A 13658-nucleotide genomic window follows, 5' to 3' on the forward strand; every position below is an offset into this window, starting at 1 on the left:
GCGAAGGTCAGCATCCAATATGGCTGCTTGCACGAGAAGGCTTGACAAAGTTATGTTTTCAATAAGGCTGTTACGGAATATACAACAGCAAAATGAACGTAAGTCACATGGAATGATAAAATAAGTGTATCTCGAAGGGTTGCTAGCAATGTGTTGGGTATTCCTTAGCAAGATTTAGCCCCAAATGCCCTAAACGTTGCTAGTTAGCTACGTTAGCTAGCTAGCTAGTCACTGTTACAAAATTACATTGGTGTTAGCTAGCTAGCTGCTGTTCTAGTGCGACATTGCTATTAAAATGTTTAATATTATAAACAGACTGAGTCTTTTGTTTCCTCCTTAGGTTTCTTGTCCACATCTATGCGTCGCCTCGCACAGGGGAGTGACGGTGGCAAGCCAACAAAATTCACCCCTCCACCAAAACCTGTCATCATTGACAAAACACAGTCCGAGGCTTCACTGCGAAAGTAAGAACATTCTAGCTAACAAGCTGTGTTCATAACACTGAACACATGGTGATGTGATGCTGACCTGGTCCTATAGTTGTTCTTGCCAACTCCATTTCTGTCATTGTCAAACATTGGCATGATAACACAAACTGCAATGTGATTTCTAGTTAGGTTCCTTTTGCAATTCCTCTTGTTTTATCAGCAATTATGCAACATGATTTCATCCCATTCCTGTTTTGGTTCTGTTTTTGAATACAGGTTCCTGAGTCCAGAATTCATCCCTCCCCGACAGAGAATAAACCCACTGAAGTTTTCCATTGAGCGCAAAGACATGATCCAGAGGAGGAAAGTGCTCAACATTCCAGAGTTTTATGTTGGTAAGAGACCTTTTGAGACAGTTGGTGTATATATGAGACTTCAATACACACCATCCTATCTAGGCTACTAGTTAGCTCTCTCAAACTCTAGGCGGCAATCTGCCTCCTCCCTACAGTTCTCAGCCATTAACTTTGCCTGCGACTGCCTCGTGAACTACAATCCCGACGCTTGTGTTACGGCTTTCAAGACAAACAGCCCTTTCTCTTTCATCAGCAAGAAAGAATCCTTTAAATAAAAAAGATGTGCTTTCTGTAGCAGTTACAGAGCCATACAGCCTCCATCCTACTAAACTACACTGTAGCAGTTAGATCCATACAGCTATAGAGCCTCCATCCTACTAAACTACACTGTAGCAGTTACAGATCCATACAGCTATAGAACCTCCATCCTACTAAACTACACTGTAGCAGTTAGAGCCATACAGCTATAGAGCCTCCATCCTACTAAACTACAATGTAGCAGTTACAGATCCATACAGCTATGGGTGCCTCCATCCTACTAAACTACACTGTAGCAGTTACAGAGCCATACAGCTATAGAGCCTCCATCCTACTAAACTACACTGTAGCAGTTACAGAGCCATACAGCTATAGAACCTCCATACTACTAAACTACACTGTAGCAGTTACAGAGCCATACAGCTATAGAACCTCCATACTACTAAACTACACTGTAGCAGTTACAGATCCATACAGCTATAGAACCTCCATACTACTAAACTACACTGTAGTAGTTACAGATCCATACAGCTATAGAGCCTCCATCCTACTAAACTACACTGTAGCAGTTACAGAGCCATACAGCTATAGAGCCTCCATCCTACTAAACTACACTGTAGCAGTTACAGATCCATACAGCTATAGAGCCTCCATCCTACTAAACTACACTGTAGTAGTTACAGATCCATACAGCTATAGAGCCTCCATACTATTAAACTACACTGTAGTAGTTACAGATCCATACAGCTATAGAGCCTCCATCCTACTGAACTACACTGTAGTAGTTACAGATCCATACAGCTATAGAGCCCCCATCCTACTGAACTGCACTGTAGCAGTTACAGATCCATACAGCTATAGAGCCCCCATCCTACTGAACTACACTGTAGCAGTTACAGAGCCATACAGCTATAGAACCTCCATCCTACTAAACTACACTGTAGTAGTTACAGATCCATACAGCTATAGAGCCTCCATCCTACTAAACTACACTGTAGCAGTTACAGAGCCATACAGCTATAGAGCCTCCATCCTACTAAACTACACTGTAGCAGTTACAGATCCATACAGCTATAGAACCTCCATCCTACTGAACTACACTGTAGTAGTTACAGATCCATACAGCTATAGAGCCTCCATCCTACTAAACTACACTGTAGCAGTTACAGATCCATACAGCTATAGAACCTCCATCCTACTGAACTACACTGTAGTAGTTACAGATCCATACAGCTATAGAGCCCCCATCCTACTGAACTACACTGTAGTAGTTACAGATCCATACAGCTATAGAGCCCCCATCCTACTGAACTACACTGTAGTAGTTACAGATCCATACAGCTATAGAGCCTCCATCCTACTGAACTACACTGTAGTAGTTACAGATCCATACAGCTATAGAGCCTCCATCCTACTAAACTACACTGTAGTAGTTACAGATCCATACAGCTATAGAGCCTCCATCCTACTGAACTACACTGTAGTAGTTACAGATCCATACAGCTATAGAGCCTCCATCCTACTAAACTACACTGTAGTAGTTACAGATCCATACAGCTATAGAGCCTCCATCCTACTAAACTACACTGTAGCAGTTACAGATCCATACAGCTATAGAGCCTCCATCCTACTAAACTACACTGTAGCAGTTACAGATCCATACAGCTATAGAGCCTCCATCCTACTAAACTACACTGTAGCAGTTAGAGATCCATACAGCTATAGAGCCTCCATCCTACTAAACTACACTGTAGCAGTTAGAGATCCATACAGCCATAGAGCCTCCATCCTACTAAACTACACTGTAGCAGTTACAGATCCATACAGCTATAGAGCCTCCATCCTACTAAACTACACTGTAGCAGTTACAGAGCCATACAGCTATAGAGCCTCCATCCTACTAAACTACACTGTAGCAGTTACAGATCCATACAGCTATAGAGCCTCCATCCTACTAAACTACACTGTAGTAGTTACAGATCCATACAGCTATAGAGCCTCCATCCTACTAAACTACACTGTAGTAGTTACAGATCCATACAGCTATAGAGCCTCCATCCTACTAAACTACACTGTAGTAGTTACAGATCCATACAGCTATAGAGCCTCCATCCTACTAAACTACACTGTAGCAGTTACAGATACATACAGCTATAGAGCCTCCATCCTACTAAACTACACTGTAGCAGTTACAGATCCATACAGCTATAGGTGCCTCCATCTGACAAAACTGCATTTCTGCTACTCTTCCCCAGTTACTCTTACACGCAGGTATTCGGACCATGCTAGATAGCTAATTAACACAGAGGGTCCCCCTTTGTCCTCCGTCTGCTTTCCATAAAGGAGCTTTGTAACATGGAGATATGGCCGTGTGGGAGCACTGAGGTCTGTACGCTTCCAATACCGTACCGCAAGCAACGTGTGTTAATGTTGAGATTTGAGCACCGGCGAGCTTAACAAAACTCCCCTCTATAGAAGACGCCTTCGTCCAATGACTCTTATGTATAATGTAATGGAAGAGAGAGTCCTGAGCAAAGGGCTAGGCTACTAGCCAGCCCTGTACAGAACAGTCTATTGAGAGTGCCATTCAACGAACCATGCTGAAAATGTGATATATTCTGTTGCAATAAAGCTACTTGCGTTCAGTCATCATTGTAAAGCTTTTATTGGATTGCTAATGTAACAGGCCTCACTCTGCTGCTTAACAGAAGGGCTTCCTTGCTCACAGCATCCTTACCAGTTCTTGATCTGGCACCCATCACACATGCTGAGCTGCCAATGTAGCAGTGTTGTTTTAGAAACACTGGTGTGAGGAATTTAAAACGCTTTCCCTGCTTCAGTTGTCTCCTTTTATAATGGTAGGAAAAACAAATGTCCACACGCCAAAGAGGGTCTGTGAGAGTTCAAGAGGCTGCTGTTTGGCTGTATTTTTACATTTTAGTAGACACACTTATCCAGAGTGACTTACAGGAGTAATTAGGGTTAAGTGCCTTGCTCAAGGGCACATTGAAAGATTTTTCACCTAGTCGGCTCGGGGAACCAGCAACATTTCGATTACTTCGCCAATACACGTGACCGCCAGGTTGACAATAAAAAAAAACCAGTTATGCGACCCCGAAAAGGATCTGTTGTGATGGCACCTCGAGCTTATGAGACAGTCTTATCTCTGTCACACAAACATCCTTCTCTTCTTCCCGTTTGGGTCTCATTTAGCAAAAATGAGCGATGAAATTATACAAGGATTTTCAGTGCCCACTGCCACCTAGCGATCACGTTGCCGCGCAATATGGACGGCCTCCATTTTTTTATATACTTTTATTTGAACAGGGTCAATGTTTTATATATACTGAACAAAAATATAAACGCAAACATGTAAGGTGTTGGTCCCATGTTTCATGAGCTGAAATAAGACTCCAGAAATGTTCAATACTCACAAAAAGCTTATTTCTCTCAAATTTTGTGCACAAATTTGTTTACATCCCTGTTAGTGAGAATTTCTCATTTGCCAAGATAGTCCATCCACCTGACAGGTGTGGCATATCAATAAGCTGATTAAACAGCCTGATCATTACACAAGTGCACCTTGTGCTGGGGACAATAAAAGGCCACTCTAAAATGTCCAGTTTTGTCACGCCATGCCACAGATTCCTCAAGTTTTGAGGGAGTTTGCAATTGGCATGCTGACTGCAGGAATGTCCACCAGATCTGTTGCCAGAGCATTTAATGTTCATTTCTCTACCATAAGCCGCCTGAAGTCTTTTTAGAGATTTTGGCAGTACGTCCAACTCGCCTCACAACCGCAGACCACATGTAACCATGCCAGCCTAGGACCTCCACCTTCGGCTTCTTCACCTGCGGGATCGTCTGAAACCAGCCACTTAGACAGCTGAAGAAACCGAGGAGTATTTCTGTCTATAACAAAGCCCTTTTATCGGGAAAGGCTCATTCTGATTGGCTGGGTCTGGCTCCCCAGTGGGTGGACTCCTGCCCATCATGTGAAATCTATAGATTAGGGCCTAATGAATTTTTTTCAATTGACTGATTTCCTTGTATGAGCTGTAACTCAGTAAAATCATTGCAATTGTTGCATGTTGCTTTTATATTTTTGTTCAGTAGGTTTATTAAACAGGGACAATGTTTTATATACTGTAGGTTTATTGAACAGGGACAATGTTTTATATACTGTAGGTTTATTGAACAGGGACAATGTTTTATATACTGTAGGTTTATTGAACAGGGACAATGTTTTATATACTGTAGGTTTATTGAACAGGGACAATGTTTTATATACTGTAGGTTTATTGAACAGGGACAATGTTTTATATACTGTAGGTTTATTGAACAGGGACAATGTTTTATATACTGTAGGTTTATTGAACAGGGACAATGTTTTATATACTGTAGGTTTATTGAACAGGGACAATGTACAACAAAAACACAAGTCTCAGTACACTTGAGAAAAGATGAGTTGTACCATATTTAGCTAACAACTCATTTCCAGAGGTAACCGTGTCCAGGAATATTTTTGGGTTCTATAATGAGGTAACTTTAATTTCAGTCAGTATTCCCTGCAACATCAGGAATGAGTCTCTTCATTTCCCAACAACATAATAAATAAATAAAAAACATTGCCAACTCCTACCACCCCTCGTGACATAATAAAAACACTGAGCTTTGTTTAATCATTTATTAATTATCATTGTATTTGAAGATATATTTTTCAGTAAGTCTGTTTATTGGGACATAAACATCAGGTGCTAAACTAAGTATGGACAGAATAAAACAATTATAAAATATATTTATAAAATAACAAGAACATTGATGGAAATATGAATACCGGCATACTATGAATATTACTTTGAATACATCAATTAGGCTTCAACACAGTCGCAGTATCAGGGGCATGTTGCGTCCAGTTTGGTAACACATCCCCTACAAGCCACAGCCAATGTATCCCCTACAGTGGTTGCTCCACTAGAAGTTTTGTGATTATGCTGCGGGACATAGAGGTAATTTGTGGTTTAGTACGGTACCCTGCGTCACCACTTCATTGCTCCAGACCACCACAAGGGGGAGTTAGAGCACTGATTGTGCTATTGGCTCCTACTGTGTCTGTGACAATGAATGGACATAAACCTAAATAGAAACTAAACGTTATTTGAAAAGGAAATCATCTCCAAAATGTTATTTTTTAAACAAAGCGATTATTATTATTCATTTAGAATGATATAAAAGCCCCTTGGATATTCTCACAGATATATTATTAACCCTGTTATTAGCAGGACAGTTCTATTGGTCATGGCTCCCGAGCGGCGCACAATCGGATTGCCTTGCAGTTCTCCAGGTTTATCCACTAAAAGTAGGGTTCAAGGCCGGGGGCACGGGATGGGCTGCAGAGCCGCACACAGAAGACAGACTTAGCCCATGGGGAAGGGAGGAGGGTGGACAGGTTACATGGAGGGTCGTCCATTGACATTATTTTCTGGCACATTGGACATTCCTGAGTTCCCTTCTGTTTCCAGAATTCCTTCAGACAAACTTTGCAGACGCTGTGTGTACACAGGACAGCAGAGATCCTCCTCAGGAAGGAAAGGTTTAGAGGTCATTGTTTCACCACAGTCTCTCCTGTAAATTAAGGTTTACTTTAACTTTTGAAAACGTTTTGAAAAGAGCAGTAGAGTCAGTTGAACTTGGATATCACAGTTTAGAATACTTCATGCCGTCTCTTTGTCTTCTGCTTATTTATTTCCAACAATTATAAATCCATTGAATTGGCAAATGTATTACTTAGCCCGAATGCTAAGAGCATTGCTGAATATCTGTATGCTGTTGTGTTGTGAGCTTTACACCCTCCTGTTCGACAGGTGGAGCTCTGCAAATTAGGAGTCTGCATACAGGTCGTGTGTGTGTGTTCAGTTTAATTTTCTAATTGCAGAAAGACTGCAAGCTCTCTCTGCTATACTAGACATTTACAAAACACCAGCTCCAATGAACAATTACAATGTAATATTTACTGATATGGTATACCATAAACAAAAATACGGAAAGTATTCAGAACCCTTGACTTTTCCCATATTTTTTACGTTACAGCCTTATTCTAAAATTGAATAAAACATGTTTTCCCCTCATCAATCTACACACAATACCCCATAATGACAAAACAAAAACTGTTTTTAGAAATATATAACTGATTTTACATTTACATAAGTAAATTAAGTATTATATTTACATAAGTATTCAGACCCTTTACTCAGTACTTTGTTGAAGCACCTTTGGCAGAGATTACAGCCTTGAGTCTTCTTGGGTATGACGCTACAAGTTTGGCTCACCTGCATCTGGGAAGTTTCTCTATAAGTATTATATTTACATAAGTATTCAGACCCTTTACTCAGTACTTTGTTGAAGCACCTTTGGCAGAGATTACAGCCTTGAGTCTTCTTGGGTATGACGCTACAAGTTTGGCTCACCTGCATCTGGGAAGTTTCTCCCGTTCTTCTCTGCAGATCCTCTCAAGCTCTGTCAGGTTGGATGGGGAGTGTCGCTGCACAGCTATTTACAGGTCTCTCCAGAGATGTTTGAATGGTTTCAAGTCTGAGCTCTGGCTATGCCACTCAAGGACATTCAGAGACTTGTCCCGAAGCCACTTCTGCGTTGTCTTGACTGTGTGCTTAGGGTCATTGTCCTTTTGGAAAGTGAACCTTCGTCCCAGTCTGAGGTCCTGAGCACTCTGGAGCAGGTTTTCATCAAGTATCTCTCTGTACTTCGCTCTGTTAATCTCTCCTTCGATCCTGACTAGTCATCCAGTCTCTGCCACTGAAAAACATTCCCACAGCATGATGCTGCCACCACCATGCTTCACTGTAGGGATGGTGCCAGGTTTCCTCCAGACGTGGCGCTTGGCATTCAGGCCAAAGAGTTAAATCTTGGTTTCATCAGACCAGAGAATCTTGTTTCTCATGGTCAGAGTCTTTTAGGTGCCTTTTGACAAACTCCAGCAGGCTGTCATGTGCCTTTTACTGAGGAGTGGCTTCCGTCTGGCCACTACCATGAAGGCCTGATTGATGGAGTGCTGCAGAGATGGTTGTCCTTCAGGAAGGTTCTCCCATCTCCACAGAGGAACTCTGGAGCTCTGTCAGCATGACCATCCAGTTCTTGGGCCTAGGTCAGGGAGGTTACCTTCTCCCCCGATTGCTCAGTTTGGCCGGGTGGCCAGCTCTAGGAAGAGTCTTGGTGGTTCCAAACTTCTTCCATTTAAGAATGATGGAGGCCACTGTGTTCTTGGGGACATTCAATGCGGTAGGAATGTTTTGGTACCCTTCCCCAGATCTGTGCCTCGACACAGTCCTGTCTCAGAGCTCTACGGACAATTCCTTCGACCTCATTGCTTGGTTTTCGCTCTGATATGCACTGTCAACTGTGGGACCTTATATAGACAGGTGTGTGCCTTTCCAAATCATGTTCAATCAATTGAATTTACCACAGGTAGACTGCAAGTTGTAGAAACTTCTCAAGGATGATAAGTGGAAACAGGATGCACCTGAGCTCAATTTCAAGTATCAGAGCAAAGGGTCTGAATGCTTATGTATTTAAGCTATTTCTGTAATTTATTTTTTATATTTGCAAAAAAATTGCAAAAAATTCTAAATGCCTGTTTTCGCTTTGTCATTATGGGATATTGTGTGTAAATTTGAGGAAAAACATTTAAATCCATTTTTGAATAAGGCTGTAACGTTACAAAATGTGGAAAAAGGGAAGGGGTCTGAATACCTTCCGAAGGCACTGTATTGTATCTCATCACATTATGAGGAGAGATACTGGCCTTTTATCTTTTTAAAGGAGTTATCAAATGAATGTGTTGATTTTGATAGACTTAAATTAGTCGTTGTGTTTTGCAGGAAGTGTCTTAGCTGTGACCATGGCGGACCCTCACGCCAGCGGTAAAACCAACCGCTTTATGGGCATCTGCATCCAGAGAGGTGGCCATGGACTGGGAGCCACATTTGTCCTTAGGAATATCATCGACGGCCAAGGTGGGGATACTCATGAAGTACACAGCAGTTCTCATGTGAAGAGAGAGTGTGTGCGTGTTTGCACCGCCAAGGCTCTTCTGGAGGTTAAATCAGTATGTTGCTTACGGGATAAATATCTCCGTTGGATGAGTCTGAAACATCAGTCGTGACACTATTCAATCTGAAGTGTAGAACCTCAGTTTCCATTGTGACACTATTCAATCTGAAGTGTAGAACCTCGGTTTCCATTGTGACACTATTCAATCTGAAGTGTAGAACCTCAGTTTCCATTGTGAAACTATTCAATCTGAAGTGTAGAACCTCAGTTTCCATTGTGACACTATTCAATCTGAAGTGTAGAACCTGAGTTTCCATTGTGAAACTATTCAATCTGAAGTGTAGAACCTCAGTTTCCATTGTGACACTATTCAATCTGAAGTGTAGAACCTCAGTTTCCAATGATTTAGTGCACATGGGTGGCCAATACTTCCTGGAGAGCTACTGGGTAGGCTCCCGTGTAGCGCAGCGGTCTAAGGCACTGTATCTCAGGCTGTATCACAACCGGCCGTGATTGGCAGTCCCATAGGGCGGTGCACAATTGGCCCAGCGTCATCCGGGTTTGGCCGGGGTAGGCCGTCATTGTAAATAATAATTTGTTCTTTACTGACTTGTCTAATTAAATAAAGGTTCAATAAAAAATGTTTTAAATAGGCATGCTTTCACTCTCTCCTGGTTAGCAGCAAATTATTCTGAACAAAAAAAAAATATATGTATATGTGTATATAAACGCGTCATGTAAAGTGTTGGTCCCATGTTTCAAAGATCCCAGAAATGTTTCATACGTACAAAAAGCTTATTTCTCCAAAATGTTGTGCTCAAATGTGTTAACCCTGTTAGTGAGCATTTTTCCTTTGCCAAATAATCCATCCACCTGACAGGTGTGGCATATTAAGAACAGCATGATCATTACACAGGTGTACCTTGTGCTGGGGACAAAAGGCCACTGTAAAATGTGCAGTTTTGTCACACAACACAATGCTACAGATGTCTCAAGTTTTGATGGAGTGTGCAATTGGCATGCTGATTGCAGGAAGGTCCACCAGTAATGTTGCCAGAAAATGTCATGTTAATTTCTTTACCGTAAGCTACCCTCCAACGTCGTTTTAGAGAATTTGGCAGTACGTCCAACCAGCCTCACAACCACCGACCACGTGTAACCACACCAGCCCAGGACCTCCACATCCGGGTTCTTCACCTCCGGGATTGTCTGAGACCAGCCACCCGGACAGATGATGAAACTGAGTTTGCACAACCAAAGAATTTCTGCACAAACTGTTAGACAGTCTCAGGGAAGCTCATCTGCATGCTCGTCGTCCTCACCAGGGTCTTGACCTGACTGCAGTTCAGTGTTGTAACTGACTTCAGTGGGAAAATGTTCACCTATGATGGCAACTGGCATGTTGGAGAAGTGTGCTCTTCACGGATGAATCCCGGTTTCAACTGTACCAGGCAGATGGCAGACAGCGTGTATGGTGTCGTGTTGGCGAGCAGTTTGCTGATGTCAACATTGTGAACAGAGTGCCCCATGGTGGTGGTGGGGTTATGTTATGGGCAGGCTTAAACTATGGACAACGAACACAATTGTATTTTATTGATTGCAATTTGAATGCACAGAGATACCGTGACGAGATCCTGAGGCCCATTGTCGTGACATTCATCCACCTCCATCACCTCATGTTTCAGCATGATAATGCACGGCCCCATGTCGCAAGGATCTGTACACAATTCCTTGAAGCTCAGTTCTTCCATGGCCTGCATACTCACCAGATATGTCACCCATTGTGCGTGTTCCAGTCCCCCCCAATATCCAGCAGCTTCACACAGCCATTGAAGAGTGAGACAACATTCCACAATCAACAGCCTGATCAACTCTATGTGAAGGAGATGTCACGCTGCATGAGGCAAACGGTTGTCACAGCAGATAGTGACTGGTTTTCTGATCCACACCCCTACCTTTATTTAAGGTGTCTGTGATCAACAGATACATATCTGTATTCCCAGTCATGTGAAATACATAGATTAGGGCCTAATTTATTTATTTCAATTGACTGATTTCCTTATATGAACTGTAACTCGGTAAAATCTTTGAAATTGTTGCATGTTGTGTTTTCTAGATTTTGTTCAGTGTATTAGAATCAGGTGTTCTAGATCAGGATTGTAGCGAATGGCAGCAGAAGGGTGACTCCAGGACCAGGTTTGGGCAGACCTGATTTAGTGTGCCTGTGAACTCTGATTAAAGGCCAGGGGTGGCACACACTTCCTGGAGGGCTCTGTCTGCTGGCTGTTGTTACTTCCTTTCAATTTGTGTCCAATTAAGACCTAGACAACCAGGTGAGGGGAGTTCCTAACTAATCAGTGAGCTTAATTGATCGATCAAGTACAAAGGAGAAACTTGCAGGCTCTCTGCCCTCTAGGACGGGAATTTGACACGTGCCCTAGGCCATGATAATCATTAGCTGAGTGTATCTCTCTCTCCCTCAGGAGTTGAGATCTGCTATGAAATGTACAGCCCGCGGCTGCAGCAGCTGGAGGTGCTGAAGCTGGAGAAAAGGCTGGACAACAATCTGATGTACCTGAGAGACGCCCTGCCCGAGTACAGCACCGTGAACTTGGACATGAAGCCCGTGCCCCACTCTGTCACCGGGGACGTGCCCGTCAATAAAGTAAGTGGCTGGCTTCCACTCTCTCATAACACATAGTTGTCAATCAGTCAGTCATATTGACCTCTGAATAGACATCAGATATGGCTGTTAGCCAGCTCAAATCAAACTTGAGTTATTAATTCTGTTTAACACGATGCTGAGACACTTCATATTTAGACGTGTTTCACTTAACAATTGAAGTCAGTTAACATAACATGGAAGTGGCCTTTTATTTTATACCGAACATGTATTGCTAAAGCTATGATTGGTACAGATTCATCACCCGAGGCCTGTCTGTACAGGGCAGTATTGGTTTGACCTGTACCTCTCTTCCCTCTAGATCAGAGTGCGGATGCGGCCCAAGCCGTGGTCCAAGCGCTGGGAGCGGCCCAAGTACAACGTGCAGGGCATCCGATTCGACCTGTGTCTGTCGCCCGAGAAGCTGGAGCACGCCCAGAAGTGGGCGATGCCCTGGCTGGAGTATGACATGCTGAAAGAGTACGACACCACAGCCCTGGAGGAGCACATCCTTAAGGAGGTGCAGACAGAGATGAGCAAGTGAACATGCCCCTAACCCCTCACCCCAACCCTCTCTCAACCAGGGGTGGGTAGTTCAGTAAGCGGGTGGGTAGTTCAATAAGCGGGTGGGTAGTTCCAGTAAGCGGGTGGGCAGCCCCGGCAGTAGTGTCTTCTGGTTTTACTGTCAAATCAATAAATTACATAAAGTTGGGGGGGGGGGAAATCTAGTTTATTCACTCCATGAGCAATTAGTGACATGAATAGATGGATGAAGTGCCTGGGAGATGAAAAGCACCAGACAGTGCTGCCTCTGAGGAACAGTGTTCAGCCACCCCTGTTAAGCTCTTTCAACACTTGATGTCCCTTGGTCTTCCACCTGTCTCCATGTACATGATGTCTGGTGAGAGGTGGAGAGGAACATTGAGGAGTCTGAATCTCCCAGGGACAATGGTGGAACCGTCTGCATAGCTGTGCTTACCTGCTTGCTTCATCGTGTCTTGTATGTCTGGAAAGTGGTTTTGCATATCAATGTGCAGTTGCAAGTATCCATTTCTAAATTAAAAAGCTATTAAACATGTTTCCCTTGTCCTTTTAATACATGGTGTATGATGTTGTAAGATACTTGATAGGTCCCATTTTCTAGACAAACAATGACTGTTTTATAATGCATTGATTTCAGTTGTAACAGAGCCGAAGCACTTGACCGTGAGAATTTGTCTGTAGTCATGTGAAGTGTGCATTAGTGCTAGTTGGTCGCTGAACGTGATCTCAGAGGAACTGAGAGCTGTACTAATTACCATTTCAGTATTAATGATGACAGGAAGACCCATATTAGGACAATCTCAGAAGGCTAGCTTAAACCTCATAAGGAGTTCCTGTGTGGTCTTCAGTCAATGGAACAGTGTGCCAGCCCAGAGAGAAGGCCTATGTCCAAATTTTCGTAGTACGTCCTAGTTGGTATGTCTTTTGTGTATGCAAAAATAGGAAGTCAAGTCTTATGCAAAATGTATCAAATTTGAGTAGGTTTTAAATTCCAGGATGGCATGCTCATTTTCCTTTTCATGATAGAGTAAAAGCCAGTAGCTCTCCAGGAAGATGGTTGGCCAGCCCTGCACTACCTCATCATATTCAAATAAGAAACTGCTACTTTGACCTTTTTGTGTTTTAGTTAACTGTACAAAGTTACAAGGAGCTTGCAGTTTTCCCATGTAATTACCATGTTGGAACACTTCATATTGCCACTAGGGAGCACTGTTGTGCCATAACATTGAACGGAACCGGCTTTGTTGAAACTGATGGCTTTCATGAGGCATTGTATTGCTTAATGTGCACTTTTAGTATCTACTTAAACGTAGCGCAGCAGCACATAGGGGAAAAAAGACTTTG

General features: G+C 42.8%; 1 protein-coding gene across 1 annotated transcript; it reads left to right on the plus strand.

Annotated features, from left to right (window-relative positions):
- On the plus strand, nucleotides 1-12849 carry mrpl19 (mitochondrial ribosomal protein L19). The gene is made up of 6 exons (XM_038968329.1): nucleotides 1-98; nucleotides 341-464; nucleotides 705-823; nucleotides 8938-9072; nucleotides 11593-11774; nucleotides 12094-12849. Exons 1-6 carry the CDS (start codon nucleotides 20-22, stop codon nucleotides 12313-12315), a joined length of 861 nt encoding a protein of 286 aa, XP_038824257.1. The 5' UTR covers nucleotides 1-19; the 3' UTR covers nucleotides 12316-12849.
- The last annotated feature ends 809 nt before the right edge of the window (nucleotides 12850-13658 follow it).

Source organism: Salvelinus namaycush, chromosome 29, assembly GCF_016432855.1.
Source record: "Salvelinus namaycush isolate Seneca chromosome 29, SaNama_1.0, whole genome shotgun sequence".
NCBI lineage: Eukaryota > Metazoa > Chordata > Actinopteri > Salmoniformes > Salmonidae > Salvelinus > Salvelinus namaycush.